Here is a 22,187-nt window from a genome sequence, read left to right as displayed (position 1 = left end):
CAGCTGTTAAAAAATGTGACATGAAAATCACCCAGTTTCAGCTATAAATATCTTCAGCAGACTTCAGGCGCTTGACCTATAACTTGCTTTACTGGCTGACTAAATCAGACTGGGTTTTAATTTTGCCTTTAAAAAATTCAGACACGATGTTTTGGTCATTTCCAGGATGATGTTGATTTGTGTATTTAGAAAAATGCAGACCTTGTGACTTTTTTTAAAAAAGCTGTTGCTCCTATATGCTGTTGCAGCTTGAAATGTCTTGAGTGGTTTTTGTGTCAGGATAGTGCCTTTGCTCTGAAGACGTGCTTGGACATGGCCAAGTTGTCTCATTTTTTATGTGCTCAGTGGAGACTTATTTTCAGTGTCTGAAAGCCCCAAATACTCTGTGGCACAGATTATGCCTGGTCCCTCATGGGAACTTCTCTGAAGTTGTTTCTAAAACTAGCTAAAAGCAGTGAAGAGTGCTTGCAACTGACTGGACAGAGAACCATGTCTCCTAAAAGCAAAGGCATAAATGCAGAGACTGATCAGACATCCCTCTGACCCACAACAGATCAAGCATACAATATGAGTTTCCAAAAATACTCTGAATCCCCAACAGTTGTGGTTCAGGGACTTCTGACACCAGAAGCAGGATCTTTACCTTATACATGCCTTGATTACTGTATTTTCCATAAACTTTTCCAGACCGCCATTGATTAATGCAAGCTTTCAGCATCCTAGGGCAAGGATTTACAATTTCTCTGCTTGTCATGTAAAGAACCATTTCTTTCCTTGTTTTGCTACCAGCTAGCTTCATTGGCTGACCATTTGGTTTTGGGCTTTAGGAGATGGTGAATATTTGATGCCTTTGATAGAAAGAAACTATATGTAGCTTAAATTCAGCTAATTTGACCTGTCTTCTCAATTTTTCTCTTTTTTTTTAAAGCTAGCCAAACTGCTGAAGGTGTGATGGCAGATAGAAAGGAAGGAAAAGTGTGTCTTTTTCCAAGAGCATTTCTATATGGAGAATTATTTGACATATAGTGCATATTTAAGATTCTTTGTCTCAGTATGATCTGTTTCTAATTGTGGGAACTGGGTATTTGGTTTCTCTGCAAAAGCTGCAGAGACTACTCTCCACTACCAGGGACTGATGGCTGCGGAGAGAGCATGAGGCAAGGGAGGCAGGGAGCATACCTTGGATAATAAAACCTGAGGTAATTAAGTGTGAAATGTATTTACAGGCAGGAAAAGGGATGCAGAGCAGATAAATGTTGGTGAACCCTCCAGATTGCCAGCTTGGATACAGAAGAACTTAGAGCTTGCTCTGTCAGAACTCACTGGCTTTCTAGATCTACTTGATTACCTCTGAACTGCACTTCCCAGAGCAGTTAGTCACTACATGAGCCGTGCCAGACCCAGCCTGGCCCTACCTGCTGCTCTCCACAGTAAGCTGGCTCAGGACACAACCTGAGACAACACGACCGACCGACTGTGTCTAAGCAGGCTGTTCACAGAGACATGTACAAGCTCTGCTTAATGACCTGGGGGGCTACCAGCTCATAGTAGGATGAGGCTTACCAGCTTGGGGGTGCCAAGGCAGTTAGCCCAGTACAGCCTGCCATTGAAACTGTGCGCAGGTATTCATGTAACACACTGTCTTGACCCAATAAGGCCTCCTAGGTTTTGTATCTCTGCATCTGTGTATGACGGATGTGTAAGTAGGGTAATCCACAAGTTGAAGAGCAGACTTCACACATTTAAGGCTCAGTCACTATCCAAAAAATTACTGGCATTCAAGGACAAGTCCTGTTTGTAGGTAATTCTATTTAGTAAAAGGACTGTTAAAACCAGCTTTTAAATTAAGTGCTTGCTTTTGGCATAAGAGGTCACAGTTTCCCAAGTTTACTGTGATCTGAGCATTTTCCATCTCTTTTTGTTCCTTCTTTTTCAAATAACATATACATAATTCAAGGAGTATTCTAAACATGTATTCCTTCCTACAACCCCAGAAGATCATGAAAGAATACATCTCTAGTAAAATTAAGGCTTGATGCATCATAACATACAAAATAGCGAATGGTACTTTTTTCATGACTTCTAAAAGATAAGGGAGATATCTTACTTTATCTTGAAAATGATCTCTTGATGCTATTAATGTTTCCAGAGCTTAACTAGATGTTGCATTAGCTTATAATTAAATCAGGCTATTTTGGTTTATGGATAAGACATTATTCTTCAAGCGCTACTAGCAGACATGAGCAAGCACTAAACAGGTTTGTTTCTGGCCCAGCAAAGGAACTTTCTGGTTGGATTAGAATGTATGGCTTGATTCAGGACTCAAATAAAAAACTTAAATTGGTTGCATTCAGGAAGAAATGTTGGATATGCATCTGCAATTGTCTTTGAAAGAAATTACTAGTATTGTTTTAATCTTAACACTGATTTAACTTTAAAAATAATAATCAGAAAATAATAATAATGTCTGCAGGAGTCCTATTCTTACATGTGAACAGGCTTAAAAAACAGAGGGGCAATAAATAGAAGTAGTTAGGGGCTAGACAGAAGTACCATTTGCAGTATTCTAGTTTCCACTCCTGTTTCTTGAATGCTTTCCAGAACTAGAGAATCACAGCCAGCATTGTAATATTTTGCTTCTGACAGGGTTTTCTTAATTCTTCTAAAGCCCTATGGAGCCATAAATGACAGAAACAATAAGGCCTTTGTTTGTCTATTGCATGTTGTGGCTGTGAATGCATTGCACTGTATAAAGAAAGAGTTTTTTTTTCTCACAGGACAGTAATAATTGTTGCTGGAAAAATTTATAGTCCAAGTTGTTGGAAATTAATATCTTTGTGAAAATGAGCCGCTTAATTAACACTTTCAATATATGTGCTCCTATACACATGCACGTACATGCTGTCTGTCTGTCCCTGTATTTTCTGACTGTCATGCTGAGAGGAACAGGGCGGGACAAACACACCTGGCAATCTTGGCAAATCATGGTCCACAGTAGCATTTATACTGTATAATGCTTTTCAGAAGCACATTGTAATTCTAACAGTGTCTTTTGTTTCTGGATTATAGATGTAAATGAATGTGAAAGCAGCCCATGTGTCAATGGTGCCTGCAGAAACAATCTTGGATATTTCAGCTGTGAATGTTCACCTGGCAGCAAGTTGGACTCTACAGGACTGATATGTATTGGTGGGTATTCCCTCCTATTATTTTACCTTTTTCTTACTAACTTGAAAAATATTGATTACATAGATTAATTAAGCAAAAAAACCCCCACCAAACCATATTTGGGTAGTTCCCCCATGATAGCAGGTGATACATCTAGTTCTGTAGGTAAGACCAAACAAACACATACTAATTTGCTTCTGTGGGATCAGGAACAAACTGAAAGAAATCTAATTTATGAGGATGTCCAGACTATGGTGAAAGTGGCGAAATGCATGTACTGATTGATATGAGAGAGTGGGGTTGTCTTATTGTAATAAGAATTATTTTGTTCTTTGCGAGAATGAGGATATGAGTAAAGTTATAAGTGATTAGTTTGGTAGTTGAGAAACTAAGGCAGAAATGCCCACTCAGTTCTTTGGCCAGTTTCAAATCTGAGACAAGAAAGCAAGTAAAACTGGAGGAACATCTGCTCAAATAGTGGTAAGAAAGCACGTGGCTTCTAGGGCTCAGGACATTCTTCATAAACTGTGAAGACTGACTTTCCTAAGTCATTAACATAAGGAAATGCTAATGTTTTTTACATTATAGTACAATCTTATAGTTTACCTGGTTTGTAGGAGGCTGGTAAAAGTGAGTAAGACAGATACGAGTTTGTCAGGATCCCTGGAGCAGATGCATAGATACACACACACACACACACATATATATGTATATATATATATAAGTATGTATGTATAAAAATAAATATTGTTAGCATCCTTTGAGGATCCTGTTGCATTGAAAAAAAGCAGAGCACTGCACAGATTTTATTGGTCCTAGCTGCAACAGTTGTCTGCAAGATGTCATTGACATTATCTTGGTAAGTCATTGATTAATGTATTTTTTTTCTTGCCTTTCCAAGTAAAGTCTAGTCTAAGGATTGGAGACATCTGTACTTCTCGGGTGATCACAAGCTGCCGTTGTTTCATCTTACTTGTCTAACATAATTGAATTCATTGTAAGAGATGTAAGATAAATTGGATTGGAGTGTCATTAATAACTGGATGATGCTAATTTTAAATGTTCCCTTTATTTTAAAGTGGATTTTTCTTGTGTTCGTGATTCAACTTTCTTGCCTTGCCAAGATTTTCTAAAGATAGGAAACTGAATGCAGAGACTCAAGTTTCCATATAATGATGGAGTATGTCTATGCCCTAATAAGTTTTTCTAAGTGAATGTTACTTTTGTGCCTAAGCCTTCTCTTAAATTTTCTTGTAGCATCACTGGACAGTAAGGTTTAGTATTGTTTTTGTTCTTTTTTACATTGTGCTGATTTATTGATATGACCACACTAACCAATGGTTTTTTGTACTGCTTATTTTTAATCTTGTGTTTTCATATCCAAAAGTGCTACAAATTCACTAAGGGCCTAATTATAGCAAAGTTCTGGCTTTACTTTGCAAATGGTTTCTATTGGAATGTTTACAGTATGAGGTCTCATTTGGCCTGAATATTAATGATATGTAACATAAAATTTAAACAACAAAACCACCTGATTAGTTTTCTGTACTACAGGTGACACTACGTTAGGACAGAAGGGTCAGAAGTACAGTTAATGTGAGACATACAGACCTATACTGTTAGAACCCAGTTGTATGTTTTCCTTCCCTGGCAAATTTCTATTAGAATTGGTAGTGATGAGAGGAAGGCAGACTGGATTACTGAAAGGTGAGTAAGGGGTTGGAAGAAGTTACAAGTAGTTTACTGTGTGAAAAACTTGCAAATACCCTTGTCAAATATGTGCCATTTTCAATTTGTATAGTAGAGCAAGTCGTTTTTTTTCTGTTACCACTGCAGTTAAAGACTTGTATATTGAATGTATTTACCCTGATTTTTTAAGTGGATTGCTCCTGTAAAGCATTCCTCTAGCATCAGATAGGAAAAGCATATGCTGAAACATAAATGTGTAGCTAAAATAGTATTGTGGTTTGGGAATGTGTTGTATTCTTCATAAGAATCATCAAAGTAAGGTAATGTCAGACTCTGACACCTCTCTAGATTTTTGGGGGGGTTTCTTTCAAATTTGCTCTCATGTCAGAACCAGAATCAGTCCTACATTATAAGATGAAGTTTTTCGTTCTTTCATGATGATGATAGATTAAATACGGCACAAAAATTTCAAGTAAAAGCACATGACAACAATATTAGAATAAGAAAGGGTTAACATAACATCTCCATTAATTTTATTTTAAAAAATTATTGCTCCAATATGTTTGTTTCTACTTGGTCTTACTGCTGATTTTCACTGTCTTGTGGACTCTGGTCATGTATGGAACATTATACTGATCTTACATGGAGAAGCTATACGGCTGGTACGTGTTCTTTACTCAGTTTGTGGAGACTTCAGTCTCAATTCCTCCGGTTCCTTTTCTTGAACTGCCCAGGTGGCTTGATCCATTTGTGTCTGTGTTACCTCTAGAAATCGAGCATAGATGAGAGCCATTTGTCTCTTTCTGTGAGCTTTCCTAAGTAGAAAAAAAATGACTTGCTCAAATTACAGACAGAATTCAAATCACAGTATTTGTGCTCAAATTTAAGCTCAAAACTCCAGAAAATGAGGGTTGTTAGTTCAGCAGTTACAATAAAACCATTCTGAAAACGTGTTGACATATTTTGCATTTATTTTGCTTGCACACTGACAGTGCTTGCAACATTGAGGCTGAACTCTTAGATGAAAAAAGTGGCATTGTTTTTGAAATACATCTGTTGATGGTAGAAGTGTTGCACTAATATTTTGGGAATTGCTTATACAGTAAAGATACTGCCATTCATATTTTTTGAAATATGTATTTAATACATTGGTCTTCTGCATGTTTTAGTCAAGATATGTGGAATTCATACAGTGCACAATAAGTAGGCTGCCATCTGCCTGTAGTATGCCTATATTCTTCTCCAAGTCAGAATCAAAGAGATGCAAGCAACAGAAAGAATGCTTTGATGCTGGATAATAACTTTTTCACCAAAGCAAACATCACAGTGACTGCCCATTTTAGATTTCATCTGGACAATGGAGATTATGTAAAATAAAGGAAATTAACTGATAGCCTGAAAAAAAGATAAGACAAGCAGATTTTGGCAGGATAATGTAGATGCAGCTGGTGTGAGGAAAGTCACCTGCTGATTTGTATAACTTAATTTTTCAGACATTAGTTTGCTTTTTCCATCATGTAAAGTTGGCTTCTAAAGAGAAATAATATTGCGCTCAAGAAACTTCTAGTGAATAAAGCAATGGAAGCACTTACGTTTTGATAACGTAATGCAGAGATATCAATACATGAACAGCAAGCTGGATATGGCATAAAAGAGCAGCTAAAGAACCTATTCCCTTTGCCTAAGCTGGTCCCTGACTTTGGACCATGGAACAACCAGGAGCATGCTCATCCCATGACTGGCTAAAGACCTGACCCACTAATGACTGTCCAGGTTTCATCTTTGGTCTTGTTATGTTAACCCAAGTCTTGACTAGCTAAAGACTGATCAAGGTGTGCAAGAGGTGCATTTTCCACTCTTCTATACCCCTTGTTCAATTGTTCACTTTAAGTGTGGTGCTCTGCCCCACACATTTGTGACCAATCTATATAATTAACATAATCTGTTTTACATTTAATGAAGTACGTTGCCCAGTTTTTAGGGATGATTCCAGTCTTGGGCCAATTTTTTTTTTTCCCTGTTACTTTACAGAGGAGGATTGGGCTTTCTGTGGTCTAAATAATTTTACAACATGGCAGTTTTGTAGAAAAGTTGAAGTTGTTTGAAGAAAGTAAGTTGAAGTGATTCTATCTTAAGCGTATTGCTCCTAAACATGAGATACTGGTAATACTGATCAATAACACCAATAGTAGGTAGTCTGGCTTTTTGTACATATAATATACGTAAATCTTAAAGCCAAGTCCTATTCCTCTTTCATTAGTCACCTCATTAAATTAATCTGGGCCACTTGCTTAGCTTTGAGCTCAGAGTATAGACATGCATTTAAACTCCACTCAGTTTGACTTCCCAATCTGGGTTAGATCTTTACAGGCTGCTTTTGCTATCTAATCACAAAGATGGTTGTCTCCTTCAAAAATTTTATACCGTTTGAGTGTAACATTGTAAAAACACTGAGCAAAGGTACTGTAGGTACAACTTCTAAAGAACATGACTGATTAAGGATCTAACATTTTAAAAAATGCCTTGGTCACTGAAAGCAGATTTTAAGACTTGAACATTTGGGTACCTAAAAGAATTTCAGAGGAGTTCAGGCAGCAGAAACAATGCTTGTGGCTGTGCTCAGTGGCTGCCTAGCCTGGGCAGCCGTCAGGAGGGGCGGCCTGACATGGCTGGACACTTACTGGAATGGGTTTGCCCTGAGCTGTTCGGAGTTCCTAGCCCGGCAATCCAGTTTGTGATTCAGGGCTGGCTGTGCTGTGGCTGAGCCCCAGGGACCAGAGAGTAGAGCATAACCTAACAGGCATGTTCAAAGCATAGCTGATACACCAGCAGAACCAGACCCCTAAAAGAATATAGCACAGCCCTATCCCCCACATTTTTACCTTTTTTTTTCCTTCCTGCAACCTTGAAGGTTCACCAAGGGAGACAGAGGCAAGAGCACTGAGCTGGAGGGTACTGAGGGAACCGAGGGTGCTGGCAGAGGAGCTGGCCAAGCCACTCTCCATCATTTATCCACAGTCCTGGCTAGCTGGAGAGGTCCCAGAAGACTGGAGGTTAGCCAGTGTGATGCCCATCTACAAGAAGGGCAGGAAGGAGGATCCAGGGAACTACAGGCCTGTCAGTCTGACCCCAGTGCTGGGGAAGGTTATGGAGCAGGTCATCCTGAGTCTCATCACATGGCAATGCAGGACAATGGGGTGATCAGGCACAGCCAACATGGGCTTATGAAGGGCAGGTCCTGCTTGATTAACCTGATCTCCATCTACAACAAGATGACCCACCTAGTGCATGAGGGAGAGGCTGTGGATGTTGTCTACCTGGGCCTTAGTAAAGCCTTTGGCACGGTCTCCCACAGCATTCTCCTGGAGAAACTGGCTGCTCATGGCTTGGAAGGTTGTACTCTGTGCTGGGTTAAAAGCTGGCTGGGTGACCAAGCCTGAGGAGTGATAGTGAATGGGGTTACACTCAGCTGGCAGTTGGTCACAAGTGGTGTTCCCCAGGGCTCAGTACTGGGGCCAATCCTGTTTAATATCTTTATGAACGATCTGGACAAGGGGATTGAGTACGTGCTCAGTAGGTCTGCAGATGACACAAAGGTGGGTGGGAGTGCTGATCTGCTTGAGGGTAGGAAGGCTCTGCAGAGTGACCTGCACGCTGGATTGATGGGCCAAGGCCAGTGGTATGAGGTTTAACAAGTACTGGGTCCCAAATAACCCCAGGCAGTGCTACAGGCTCGGGGAACAGTGGCTGGAAAGCTGCCTGGTGGGAAAGGACCTGGGGGTGCTGGCTGGCAGCCAGCTAAACGTGAGCCAGCAGTGTGTCCAGATGGCCAAGAAGGCCAACAACATCCTGGCTTGTACCAGAAACAGTGTGGCCAGCAGGACTGGGGAAGTGACTGTTGCCCTGTACTCAGCACTGGTGAAGCTGCACCTCAAATCCCGTGTTCAGTTTTGGGTCCTTTACATCAAGAGGAATATAGAATGCTGGAGCATGTCCAGAGAAGGGCAGCAATGCTGTTGAAGGGTCCGGAGAGCAAATCTTACGTGGAGGGGCTGTGGGAACTGGAGTAGTTTAGTCTGGAGAAGAGGAGACTTGGGGGGAGAGATTGTAGGCAGGTTGTGGTAGGTCTCTTTTCCAGATCACAAGCGATAGGACAAGAGGAAACAGCCTCAAGTTGTACCAGGGGAGGTTTAGATTGAATGTTAGGAAAACCAGCTTCCCTGAAAGGGTGGTCAAGCATTGGAACAGGCTGCCCAGGGAAGAGGTGGAATCACTGTCCCTGGAGGTATTTAAAAAACATGTAGATGTGGGTGCTTAGGGGCATGGTTTAGTGATGGACTTGGCAGTGTTAGGTTAACGGTTGGACTTGATCTCAAAGGTTGGTTCCAACCTAAATGATTCTATGACCCAGAGATCACAACCTCTGCTTTTGTTGTAATGTGTATTTTAGACTGATCAGTCACTAGATAAAGTAAATAAAGAAATCCACTGTAGTATCTGGAGGACCACTGCTAGCTGTCGGACCTGGACTATAAAATGCCGCAAGCAGTGTGCTGTTGCTCACTTTTAGTGACAGTGCTATTCCTTTCCACCACTTCTGAGCTAAAACGTGTACAAAATGACTCTGATAGAAAGTTTTCTTCTAAAAGAGAGCCTGCACTCCCTTGGCACGCTTTCTACTTGGTGGCATGAACATTGCATGCTGGCTGTTTTTGCTGTGACAGTTTCATGTTGTTTTCTATTCCACTGCAGATAGCCTGAAGGGGACTTGCTGGCTTAACGTCCAAGACAGTCGCTGTGAAGTCAACATCAATGGTGCTACACTGAAATCTGAGTGCTGTGCTACCTTAGGAGCAGCTTGGGGCAGCCCATGTGAGCGATGTGAATTGGGTATGCTGTCATATCCTGCATCTTTTGGGAGAAGAGAGGAAGTACCACTAGACAGATTCTCGTCATTTTCTATATAGAAAACAAACAAGCAGACAACGCAGAAAACTATGAAATGAAGTTGTCTTATTTAGTATCACGTGTAATCACCAACATCAGAGGTCATTCTAATAATGTTGGAAGCTACCAGGAAATAACGTGTATATAAATCTTTCAATAATTACATATTTCATCTCCACATGGAGTGTGCATTGAGATAGGGAAGTAAGGACTGCAATAATAAAGTGAAATACCTGTAAAAGTCTGGAAGGCTTTTTATGTTGCAGGCTGTTAACACTTTTTCCAGCCATTTTTTAACTCATAGCTTGTGTATAGTTATTGATTGCAGAATAGTACTACTATTAGATTACAGGGCTGAAGTTAGATTACAAGTCTAGAAGTTAGAAGCAGGAATACTAACTGTGTGCTCTAGTTTGTGGAAAACATGCTGTGCCACATTCTCCCCATAAAGTTGCAGCTGAACCAGTGTCAGGACATTTTAGCCTTTCATTTTTAATTGGAACGATAATTGTCGGCACATGTATCCCATCTAACAAATATGGTGCAAAAATCATCCAAAATGGCTCTTAACTGTGCAGTGAAGCATCAAAGATACTACTTTGGACTCCATTAAGCAGCATGGTCACATTAGACTGGTAAAACTAATAAAAAACCTGTTCAATCTAGAAATCTAGAGAGTTAATTAGCTCAAACTGGGTCCATTTGGCTATTTAATTTGCTATTCTCTAACTAGTTAAATTTCAGCAAGCTTTCACGTCACGTCATCATGTTACATTTTCAATGCATATCCTAAACTAACGTCATTGCTCAGATCCTTTATTAAGCTGCAGTGGAAAAAAAAAAAACTTTTAGTGATAACTGGCATCACTAAAGCTTTAAATCTTCAGGCAGCTCTACAGGAAATTTATCTTTCAGCTGCATCTGAGTGCAGAGATTGATATGTTTAGATGCTAAACATTCTGGTCTCTATTAAGGAAAGCACATGAGAAAGTAATTGTCTAAGATTTAATTTCCTCAACTATTCATATAATTAACATGTATGAGTCAGTACTTTTCTTGATTTGAGGCTAGAGCACTCACCACCTTACACAGTCAAATTATTAGAGAATTCCAAAGATACATTTATTTTTTAAACTATTTACTCCTATATTTCTGTCATTCTAAAGCAGTGACGTATCTTTCTGGCTTAATTCCAGACACAGCTTGCTCAAGAGGATTTGCAAGAGTGAAGGGTGTTACCTGTGAAGGTGAAGTTTCTTCTTACTCAAGATGTCACTTTTTTTCCTTTGAAAATGAAATTAAAGGGAATTTATTATGTTGTTGGTTTTATCAAGATAATAATATTGAGCTTAGATGAACACCTTCAAAAACAGTTACTGACTGTTGGGAAGGTTTTTTGTTATGCTATTGGAGAACTGCAAAATGATACAAAAAGAATGGAACTGTTCCTTCAAAATACATTTAATCCCTTTAGTTTTTCCTTTCTTTCAGCCATGTGCATCATCTTGTCTTAGAGACAAGAATGTGGCATCTTAGTGCCCTATGACTTGAGGATCTTGCAAGAGTCCCTTGAGATTGGCCACATGCTTTTTCAGAACAGTGTTCACACCCTAACGCAGTATGGATGAAAGCCTCTCTCTTTCATGTAGCTTAAATTCTCAGTAAAGCTGTAGCTGTCTCCTTACAGGTAGTATGTCAGTCAACTCTCCATTTCCCCAACAGATGTAAATGAATGTGATGTTTTCCCGGGGGTTTGTCCCAACGGGCGGTGTGTTAACAGCAGAGGCTCATTCCACTGCGAGTGCCCTGAAGGACTGACACTGGATGGAACAGGGCGAGTGTGTTTAGGTAAGAGTGCCCTCAACTGTTCCAGCTTTTTGGCTCTGTCAACACTTGTCCAAAATTATTCGCAAAGGCATGTGAAAGTACATTTCGTTTGTTTCTGAATTCAGTTTGTTAAGCATATGTTTTAGTTTATGCCTGCTTAGATACCAAGCACCTATGCCAGTTCAGGGAAGAGCTGTTAATTCCCTGGGGCAATGTGAATGCTTGTGCTAAGACTTGCTTTGCCCATAGTGCAATCAATAGGCTTTACTGGAGTGCTGCACTTGCTCTGGCTCCCGTTCATGAGCACAGATGTCCGGCTCACTGGGAGCTAGGTGTTGAGCAGTCAGCTGGTCAGCCAGCAGCTTGTAATGGAGTGTGTGCAGTGCTCTTCTGTATTGCTGTCTGGGCATTTCATGAAACTCAGATGCTACCTTGTAGCATGAATATGCTGGTGCAAATTAGTCTCCCTGAGAGTGATCAAAACAAGTGTAGATAAAAATAAGACCTCATCTTTGTTGTACGGGTTGGTATCTTCTGCTGACAAAACATGATGTCCATGAAAAGACATTTATTTCTCTAGGAAAGACTTCAGATAGAAAACATACTGAGCCCCAGTGTAAGTGCAAGAAAACAGAAGTATCCTGTAGGAGGACTAATATCCATCTTTAGAAATCAATGGTCAGAGATGAAAAAAAGATGAAGTCAGAATACTGGGTGTTTAGAATAGTTTCTGGAATCCATATTAATTTTTCTTACGAGTTCTAAGGACTGTAAGAATACGATTACTGACAGCATTGATTTCTTTTAAGAAAACACTGCAGCAGAAGGAAAATATTGTCAGCCCTTGCTTCAGATTTTTGCACTCTAAACCTTTATTTTTTTTTATTTCAACAGTGTTTGCTTTCCTCAAGCAGATTGAAATTTAAGCAAATACTTTTGCTTTAATTGCATTATGCCTTACCAATAGCTGTTACAAACAGTTACCAGGCTATGGGGTTTTTAGATGAGTGTAATTCTAGAAATATTTTTTAAAATAAGCAGAATTTTGAAATTAAGCACATGTATATAATCAGTATCAAAGTCTCAGAAAAAAAAGGAACAATTCACAACTAAGTCTGCTGGGACGCACATATCCATTATGATTATGTGTATCTTATGCAGTTTTGCATGTTACGTTTTACTTGGTATTCCGCCATCCCCCAACCCCCACAAACAGTAAGTCTGTCACCACTCACTGGCATCTGTAGCCATCAGCCCTGTATTACTTCTCAATGACAAATTTGATGTGGACAGGTGTGAATTTAAATGTGGTTGATAGATATAATGAAAAGTTGGAACAAAAAAGCCATTTTCAAGCAAGACACAGGATTCCTTTACTCTCAAAACCATGTTGCCTTTTCTTATTTTAATGAGAAAACGACCTTTTCTATTACAAGATACTTGTCTTCTCCTATGCTATACAAGCACTTTGCACTACGTAATGTATTTCTGAAATACATTAAATGTATTTCTGAAAGCCACTACAGTTATTTTAGTGCACACAAATACTTTTTAGCAGTATGTTTGCTGAACTTCTGGAAATGAAAATAAATATTATCTTGATGTGGAATAGTTTACAGGAAACCATGAGTATTCTTTGAACGATTTCCATTTCTTATACTTGCTTCTAAACTGTTTAACTTCAGATGTGCATAGGGAAATTTATAAGTCTGCACAACTTCGGAGGGCTTGTATGGAAAACAGTTCATCAACTCATCTGGGTTATTTTTAGATTTTGCATCTTCTCCAAAGCTTTTTGTGCTAAGCATTTAAGCGTTCTGTTAAGTTTGTTAAAGCCTAACTTCCAGTCCAGTATATCATGTGAAACATGATGTGTCCTTGTGACCTTCCTTACACAATGAAAATAACTCTATTTTCCTGGAGAACATTAAGCTACCAATAAATTTTTCTGTGGAGTATCATGGACATCTTATCTCGTACTGCCATAGTTTTTACTGTCCATTTGCTATTATTGGTATTATTTGCCAGATTTTTGGAATTTGGGAATAGAAATGCTCCTATGTTGTAGAAATTAGCATGAAGAGGCTTAAAATCCTAAATTTTATACAATTTTGTGTTTTAATTAATACTAATTTTTTAATAAAAAATTTAAACTTTTTCATTAGTGAAATGCAAATACGTGAAAAGTGTCAAATATACTGATGCTTTCAAATGGTTTTTTGTTGTTATTTTTTACTGTATGTGAGATAAAGCAAAGCTGATTTCTTACATGTACAGACCAGTGTGTGGTACTTCTGCCAGTTGGCTACACAAGTACAGATTTTGCCTGCATACTTGGTTGATATATATTTTGGATGACCTGGTTTTTTGCAAATGGGACCCTTGAGTATAATAATTATTTTTTCTGGTAACCATATTGTTTTCTCCTGTTAACTGGTATTAAAGTAAGCCTAATGTTGGCTAGCAAGAATTTTTTTCTGTATTCCTTGTATTATTAAACTAATTTAATAATATAAACATAGATGGGTTTTGTTGGGGTTTTTTTGCCATGAATGCAGGTCAATTTGTAAATGAGAATAGTGGATGCAGTAAGGAAATGCATGTGTCTGTCCTATCAAATACACATAGAAACCTAAAAAGCAGCGTTGTGTCAGAGTTGTCGTGTATTTTGATATTGGAAGACAACAAAAGAAATGCTTCTGCTTTTATGTGGTACAACAGAGATCCAGAAACTTAAGTATAATGCAATATTAGCAACTTCAAATGGTTAAGCATTGTGCACAAGTGTAGAGTCTTGAGGAGAAATCAGTCTTCCAGAAACTGAGCGTCACCCATACTCGTGCCTTAGAAATAGGTGCTTCTGAAAAACAGAAAACTTTAGCAGAGGGTAAAATGCCTATTTGTTTTTGTAAAATGAGCAGATATTCGCATGGAGCAATGCTACCTGAAATGGGATGAAGATGAGTGCATTCAGTCTGTGCCTGGCAAGTTCCGTATGGATGCCTGCTGCTGTGCTGTGGGTGCTGCCTGGGGCTCCGACTGCGAGGAGTGTCCCAAGCCTGGCACGAAGGAATATGAGGCTCTGTGCCCCAGAGGTCCTGGGTTTTCCAACAGGGGAGATATTCTAACTGGCAGGCCATTTTATAAAGGTAAGGGCTCATTCTTGGATTTAAAAGTTAATTATAGGTGCATCTGGGTGAACGTTCTAAAACAATGCCAGGATTTGTGTCTGTGTTTGTTACATGCTTGAGATGAGAGAAGTTACAAAGATGTTTTTCTGAAAGAGCTGACCTTCCAGGTGGGAAGATTTGTTTGCATGGTGCTCAAGATTGTTGTGGGGACCTAGAAGGAAAATGTGCAAAGTCTGAATTTGCTAAGGAGAAAAAAGAAATGGCTATGACAGGACTGAAGGAAAGGGAGCTCTAAATGGTGAGAATAACAGAAAAGGAGCACCTTTTTTAAAGGTAGTGCTTTGCAAAGAGTGAACTGAGAGTCAGGTGAATTTCCATAAGGTCAGGAAGTTAAGATGTAAAGGTAAAATATACTAAAATTTGACCAGGGTTCTCAGAAAGAGAGACTGAAGAAGAATGCATTCTTTCTATTGTTTGCAGAATTAATAAGTGATTAAAAGGGAAGGGTGTCTCTTGCATTAAAATTACGAGGGCAATGATAATGAGAAGTTGCAGTGATAAGGAAGTAAATAAAAGCCTTTTGTGCAATTTTTACTAGCTTCACCTCCTGTAGAGGAATAAAAAAACCCAAAGAAACCAAAACAAACCACCATCAACTAACTGAGGATGCTGGGAAATGTTAAGAAACCAGATCTAAAATATTTTAAGTGACTGGTATATCAGAAGAAAACCTAAATTTCTGTGTGCAGAAGCTGAGGTGATCCAGAAATATTTTATTATTTTAATGATTTTTAAATTACATATTCTGAAGCATTTGTCTTGAAATATATTGAGTAGCTTGAGAAAACTTTAATGGATTGGACCTCTGCTTCACCATAAACAAGTTCTGATTTTTAGGAATTACTATTCTCAGGCAAAGCTCTCAATGTTCGGTGATAATTTACCAAAAAAAATAGGAATTTAATTATAATAATACAATTGTTTAATTTTATTTATATTTATTAAATTAGGAGTAATAAAATCTTAGTTATTTAGTAATAATATAACCTTGTCCACCCCAAGATTTTTGTAAGGTTTTGCTTCTTGTTTCTGCTTTTGTATTTGGACCACACTTTTCTTCCATTCACACTAATACATAGGAGATGGAAGTTTGTTTCATCAAAGATGAATCTTGGATAAGGACATTCATCCAGTAAATCATAGAGCGTAAGAAAATCTCATTCAGGTTGGTAAATGCTAGGGGTAGGGGTGCATATGGAGAGACTGACACATGAAAAACCTTTATTGGTCCTGTGCAAGATTAACAGCCTGTGTTACGCTGCTTGCTGTCTAGCAAAACACATTAGAAGAGAGGAAACGTTTCATTAGATACTCAGCAAAAAGAGAATTACCCTTTTCTAAAATGAGCTCCAGACGTCACTCTGTCAATCTCAATTAAAACAAGCAAACAAACAAACAGGCAACCAGGTAATAGTTACATCTTTTACAGGCTGGCTCAGGAATACCATAAATATTCATACTGTTAGAAAGCAAAACAGAGCACAATACACATATTGGCATCATGGACTAAAGAGTCTGAATTTGGGAAATTCCACTGAATTTGGTTGATTGCTGATTAACATAACTTATAATTACTGGTTTGGGTATGCAGAAGCAAAGAAAGCATAAACAATTCAACAGATAGGGAGACATCTTTTCTCCCCTGCCCCAGGCTCAGCTTCAGCACAGCACCTTTCCTCCACCCTTCCCAGTGTCCAGCTTCCCTAGTTCATGGATGAGGCAGCTGGCAGCAATGGTTTCTCTGTCACCCCTTGTTGCTTAGTCTTTCATTGCTCCTTGCTTGTTACTAATTTCCTGTGCCCTGGAATGGGCTTCTCCATGGGACAGATTCCTTCAGAGATGTTCCTGCTCCAGCATGGGTTGTCCACAGCCCACGTTCCATCAAGGTGCCCCAGCCCCAGTGCAGGTCACTCGTACTGTAGTCCCTGGATGGTGACCGTGCCCCAGCATGGATTACCCACAGGTCATGGTCCTTTAGGGATCTGTCTACCCCAGCAGGAGTGTCTCAGCCCCAGCATGCATCCTCCATGGGCTGCTGTCCCTCAGGATGTTCCTGCCCCTGCTTGGGTCCACAGTCCCTCAGCCATGTCCCCGTCCTGGCGTGGGTCTTCCACAGGCTGCAGGCCCTCAGGGGTGTCCCTGCCCTGACATAGATCTTCCAGGGGTGGCTGGCCCTCAAGGGTTCCTTCTTGAACATGGAGCTCTGACTTCCAAGAGTGCATCTCTAGTCATGTCTCCAACAACGTCCCCTCCTGCTTGCCTCCTCGATTTCATTTTTCCATTCTCCTAACCTGTGCAGGAAGCTGTCTCTCCAGTCCCCTGCAACCCAAACCCTGCCTTTTATGCCCAATTACAACCGGTAAGGAGGAACAGGAAATTCATGTTAATTATATACTTATGCTTATGAATGCTCTTTTGTTTTTATTTCATAGATATCAATGAATGTAAAGTGTTCCCTGGTATGTGCATGAATGGTAAATGCAGAAACACAGTTGGAAGTTTCAAATGTAGGTGTAACAATGGGTTTACTTTAGATATGGAGGAAAGAAACTGTACAGGTAAGTCTTGCTTTTTCACCAATTTTTCCTAGAATCATGGAATAGTCCAGGTGGAAAGGGAGCTCAAAAGGTCATCTGCTCTAACCTTTTGTGGGAAAGGAAGCCTTGATAAGATTGTCTAGCACCCTGTCCATCTTGAAAGCGTCCAGTGATGGGGACTCTACCACGTCCCTGAGGCATTTTAAAGTAACTTGCACTTGTTGCTTACCTTGGTGATCTGGAAACTTACTGTCATTCATTTCCTCTAGTTTCTGAGCTTAATCTTTGGACAGAATGGCTTCTTCTTCTCTTTCGAAAAGTTATTATTTAATAAATGTAACACTCTTCTTGCACATGTACATTAGGATTTTTTTAAATTGGTGTTAAAGATGTTCAGATTATGTTCTATCAATACAACCTGAAACATCAATTGAAGACAAGTTCAATGTTTTAACCAACAGATTAGCTTATTTTACATTCCTTACTCTCTGGTCATTGCATTACCAAATTAACTTAGACACTACACTGCAAAGTAATTTTCAGTTAGATGGCCAAGCACACAAAGAAGCACCTCTGCAATTCTGACATCAGTGCAATGTTAACTCAAGAAGAAACCTGCACTTAGTTTAGACGTTTAATATTTTGTTATTTACTTCCTGGAAAAACTGAAACAGAAGATAAACTTGATAGTTTTCTGGTTATGGGAACCTGGATGCCTGCATTGTGGGTGGCTTTGTGCTGAAAATGAAGGAGGTTTTGTTATACCACAGAGGCGTCTATGAGTGAGTCTGAGTAATAGGAAGTGTGGGTGGTAAGGCACGTTAACTGAAGTTGGTCTGGATGTTAATGTTGCCCTAACTGGTAATTTCCTTGTTTTTATAGTGATTGCACTGATGAGAAATGCATTTAAAAAACTTTATTTCTAAACTAACAAGAATAGGTCAGAAAACTTCTCTCTGCAAAAGATTCTTTTGGTTCTATTTTTTTATTGAAAGTTTGTTCTGATGAAAATGTTCCACTGAGCAGCTGTAGAGCACTAAGTTTTATTAAGTGGAAGATTTTTTTTTGTTCTAAATCAGCAACAAAATATTTTATAAAGCATGGCGGGGACCAGTTACCCTGTAAGATCCAAGGCCCACTCTCCACACAACTGCGTGTGAGGATGCAACTATTACCACCCAGCAGAAAACTGGCCATAGGGGCTGACACAGAGCCGGAAGAGCCTCTTGCATGTGGTGAAAAAAGAACTGTTTTAAATCTTTAGTAGTTTCTTTAGTTAAGCCTGTATTTACCACTTACACAAATGAGTCTACGGCTCACCTCACCAACTTACTGCAAACGTGTTGATGCTTTTCTCTGATTCCTTGCTCCTTTGACTTCTTGGATGACAGAATCAATCCTATGCCCTATCCTGGACAAATGTCTTCATTGGTTCAAATATTCTGTTACTTTTATTGCCTGTAAAGACTTCATGTTTTTTTAATATGTAAAAATTAACGATACAGTAGTGAATGAAGAAAGTAGATGGCATAATGGAGAACATGAAACACTGAACCCTAGTTCACCCCAAAAACCACTGGATGGGCAGTAGAGTAATGAAGAGAGAAGTCTGGAAAGATGTAAGGAGTTAGTAAATAATAGGCTATCCAGTTCTTCTTTCCAGCCTTCTCCTTCAACACTGACCTGTTTCACTGGATCATATTCATATTACAAATTCCTCTTTAGTTTCCTGCCTTACTACCAGCGTGTCTTACAAAGAGCTCTTCCTTCTTCTTTTACCTTCTACAAACCTGCTATAGATTTCAAAGTAAGTTTCATTCAAACTTAACTAATAAGATAACCAGTGAACTGTAAAACTAGCTTTCAAAGGAGCTACTTTAATTCTTAATTGAAGGAGTACATGTAAGCTTATAATGCTTTACTGGATAAATGTCTTCATAATAAGCAATTTAATATTAATGGCCCTGTAGTCACAGAGTCAGTTGGTACCTCTGTAATAATAACAATTCAGAATTTGTTACAGTTAGTAATTTCCTTAGAAATCTAACTTTAAATTACACTTAGTGGAAGCCTACTTGTTACATAGTTTATAGTTGAGAGCTCTGAAGGCATTGCATCATAAATCTTTCACACACTGTTTCACCTAATCAGATATTCCTTTAAATATTAATTTCTTTTTTCTCTGTTGATATGTATACTATATATTTTTTCTGTAGAGTTAATTTATAATTTTATAATTATTTATAAATTTATAATTATAATTTATAATGACCAAGTGTTCACTTCAGTGAAAAGCCAGATAAACTTAAACTCTATTTGATTTTTCTACCTCTCCATTACTATAAAATAGACATTGATGAGTGCCGGATCTCCCCAGACTTATGTGGAAGTGGTACTTGCATCAACACTCCTGGAAGCTTTGAGTGTGAGTGCTTTGATGGTTACGAAAGTGGATTTATGATGATGAAGAACTGTATGGGTAAGTGTTGCCAGGATGACCTGGAGTCTGTCCATTTACTGTATAAAGCCTGACTATATGCTCTACTATACCAGCTCTGCTCCACTGAAGACTTCATATGTGTAGTTATGGTGACTTCTTGCACAAATGAGACAGATATACAATTTATAGGACAGGTAACTGAACTATGCATATAGCTTTACTTGTTCATTTTCCTAATTATTTACACATTTCTGTATAGATATTTTCCAATGGCAGCAACTTTTAATTCATGTAGTTTAAAAATGGGTAATGAGGTATCCAAACATTTGGTAAAGTTAGGAATGGAAGGCTGGAGTTTCAAAAGTAGTACGATTCACTTTTCTGTGATTTTTCTAGGATTCAAGAAGTTCTGAGACCATTTCCTGAAAAATCACATCTCTTTAATCTGGCTAAGAATAGATATGGAGACATCAAAAGTTACTAGCCACCTTAAAAAATCTTGAGTTAGTATTGTGGAATACTTCATGAAATATATAATGAAAATTAAAAGTCAGAGATTTTCATCTTGATGAGGCTGAATGGGTCCTTCTTCTTGCCCTTCTTGAAGATTGGTTTGACATTTCCTATCCTCCCACCCTGTAGGTCCTTCCCTGATTTCCATGATCTTTCAAAGTTGGTTAGGAATGGCTTTGAAACTACATTGGCCAGCTTCCTCTCAGCACTCATGGGTCTTTTTCATGGCCTTTGTCAGCAGTTCCTTTCCCCCATTCCCACCCACCCACCCCTTTCTTTTTTTTCTGCTGCTGTTATACCCTTCACATCCCTTTGCCAGGATCAACTCCTGGTGGCTTTGGCTTTTGTAACCCCCTCCCTGCAGCCAGTGCCTCTGTATTTCTCCTGCATCACCTGTCCCTGCTTTTGCCTATTTTATACTTCCTTTTTGTGTTTGAGTTTTGTCAGGAGCTTTTGTGCTTGTAATTGAACTCAAATAAGTGGTGCTATGCCTCTGTGTGCCAGGAGGCCTTGCAAGATTCCTGTCATCTTTACTGAATTTCCTGCAGGTTGTGATGATTTTAGACTCCCAAAGTCAGCAAAAATATCTTCTAAATCACAGGTGAACATAATAAGCCAAATTGTAGAAGCTGAATAGACTCCATGAGAGACAGAGTACAAATGCAGAGAATCAGTACTGTATGGTGGAGATACTTATCCATAAGCCAGAGCCAGGGAAGCAAAATGTCACATAAATAAGCAGAGAGTGTGGAGCTAAGAAGAGAAATGACTTCCTGAGGGCCTTTGCAGGAACTAAGAAAGGAAGGGCATAATGTTCATTTTGAAACTTCAGTGACTGTCCAAGCAAAAAGAGATGTTGGATTCTATCAGGCAATTTCTCCCCTCATTTGAAAAACTTTCACAACTGCATGGTATCTTGGCTAAATTCTCGGGCTAATGAAAAATAAAAGGAGTCTGCCTAGCTGAAGAGAAGTCTGTAGTTCCAAGGATAGGTAGCCATAATGGCTCCTTGGAGTCCAAAAGTGTGAGTACATCCTGCAGTCCTGAATATCTTTTGGCCATATTTCTTTTCATACACATCTACAGTATTAGCTGGTTTTATCAAGTCCGTGAGTCAAATACTGTTTGCCGTTGCAAGCTGTAGCAAGCATATTTCTCAGCCACACAACACACACAGGAGTCATCAAACCGAATAGCTATTTAGTTAAAAGTTTACACACACATCCCTGTTAATGGCATCCACAGACAACAATTTCAATGCCAATGCATACATAAATGCGTGTCTGGTTGCATTAAGAAGCACTTTTCTGAAAATGTTATCACATTAATACATTGTTCTGAATGGCAACCATCCAAGCAGTTGCTGTCTTTTGTATGCTGTGTCTGCTAGAATACTTAATTTTGAATGATGAATTTCTGGTTTTCTTAAGGGGAAAAATACCCATTTTTAGAGTTAATAATGTATAGTATGCGGAAAGGAGCAGCAATGCTTCGATGAAACAAGCCTTTTACTCCTGTCCTCCAGATTTTGTCACTTACAGATACTCAGAATTGCTTTTTTCTTTGTTGCTCCTTAGTAATGATTTTATGTTTATTTATTATGGTTTCTTCACAGATATTGATGAATGTGAGCGCAACCCTCTGCTGTGTAGAGGTGGCACATGTGTGAACACCGTGGGGAGTTTTCAGTGTGATTGTCCTTTGGGACATGACCTGTCACCATCACGTGAGGAATGCATAGGTGAGTTTCAACTCAGAATAGTAGTCTTCAGCTTTCTAAGAACAGTGGTCATCTGTGCTACAAAAAATTCTTATCTCTGGCAAGGGTGGGGTCTTAAGAATATCTTCTACAAGTTCATACTCCTCCTTTATATG

The 22,187-nt window shown here is 39.1% G+C and overlaps 1 protein-coding gene across 1 annotated transcript in view; it reads left to right on the top strand.

The window, feature by feature from the left end:
* Positions 1 to 22,187, top strand: part of FBN2 (fibrillin 2) — a 174,351-nt gene that overhangs the window by 100,560 nt on the left and 51,604 nt on the right. Inside the window, exons 20-27 of the mRNA XM_037373880.1 lie at positions 3,070 to 3,189; positions 9,610 to 9,747; positions 11,001 to 11,051; positions 11,527 to 11,652; positions 14,553 to 14,780; positions 17,255 to 17,380; positions 19,710 to 19,838; positions 21,928 to 22,053. Of these exons, the coding sequence (XP_037229777.1) occupies positions 3,070 to 3,189; positions 9,610 to 9,747; positions 11,001 to 11,051; positions 11,527 to 11,652; positions 14,553 to 14,780; positions 17,255 to 17,380; positions 19,710 to 19,838; positions 21,928 to 22,053 (1,044 nt within the window). The remainder of the gene's footprint in view (positions 1 to 3,069; positions 3,190 to 9,609; positions 9,748 to 11,000; positions 11,052 to 11,526; positions 11,653 to 14,552; positions 14,781 to 17,254; positions 17,381 to 19,709; positions 19,839 to 21,927; positions 22,054 to 22,187) is intronic.

This window comes from Falco rusticolus, chromosome Z (genome assembly GCF_015220075.1).
Source record: "Falco rusticolus isolate bFalRus1 chromosome Z, bFalRus1.pri, whole genome shotgun sequence".
NCBI lineage: Eukaryota > Metazoa > Chordata > Aves > Falconiformes > Falconidae > Falco > Falco rusticolus.
The sequence above is the reverse complement of the archived record's forward strand: the minus strand, read 5'-3'. Positions and strand labels throughout refer to the sequence as shown.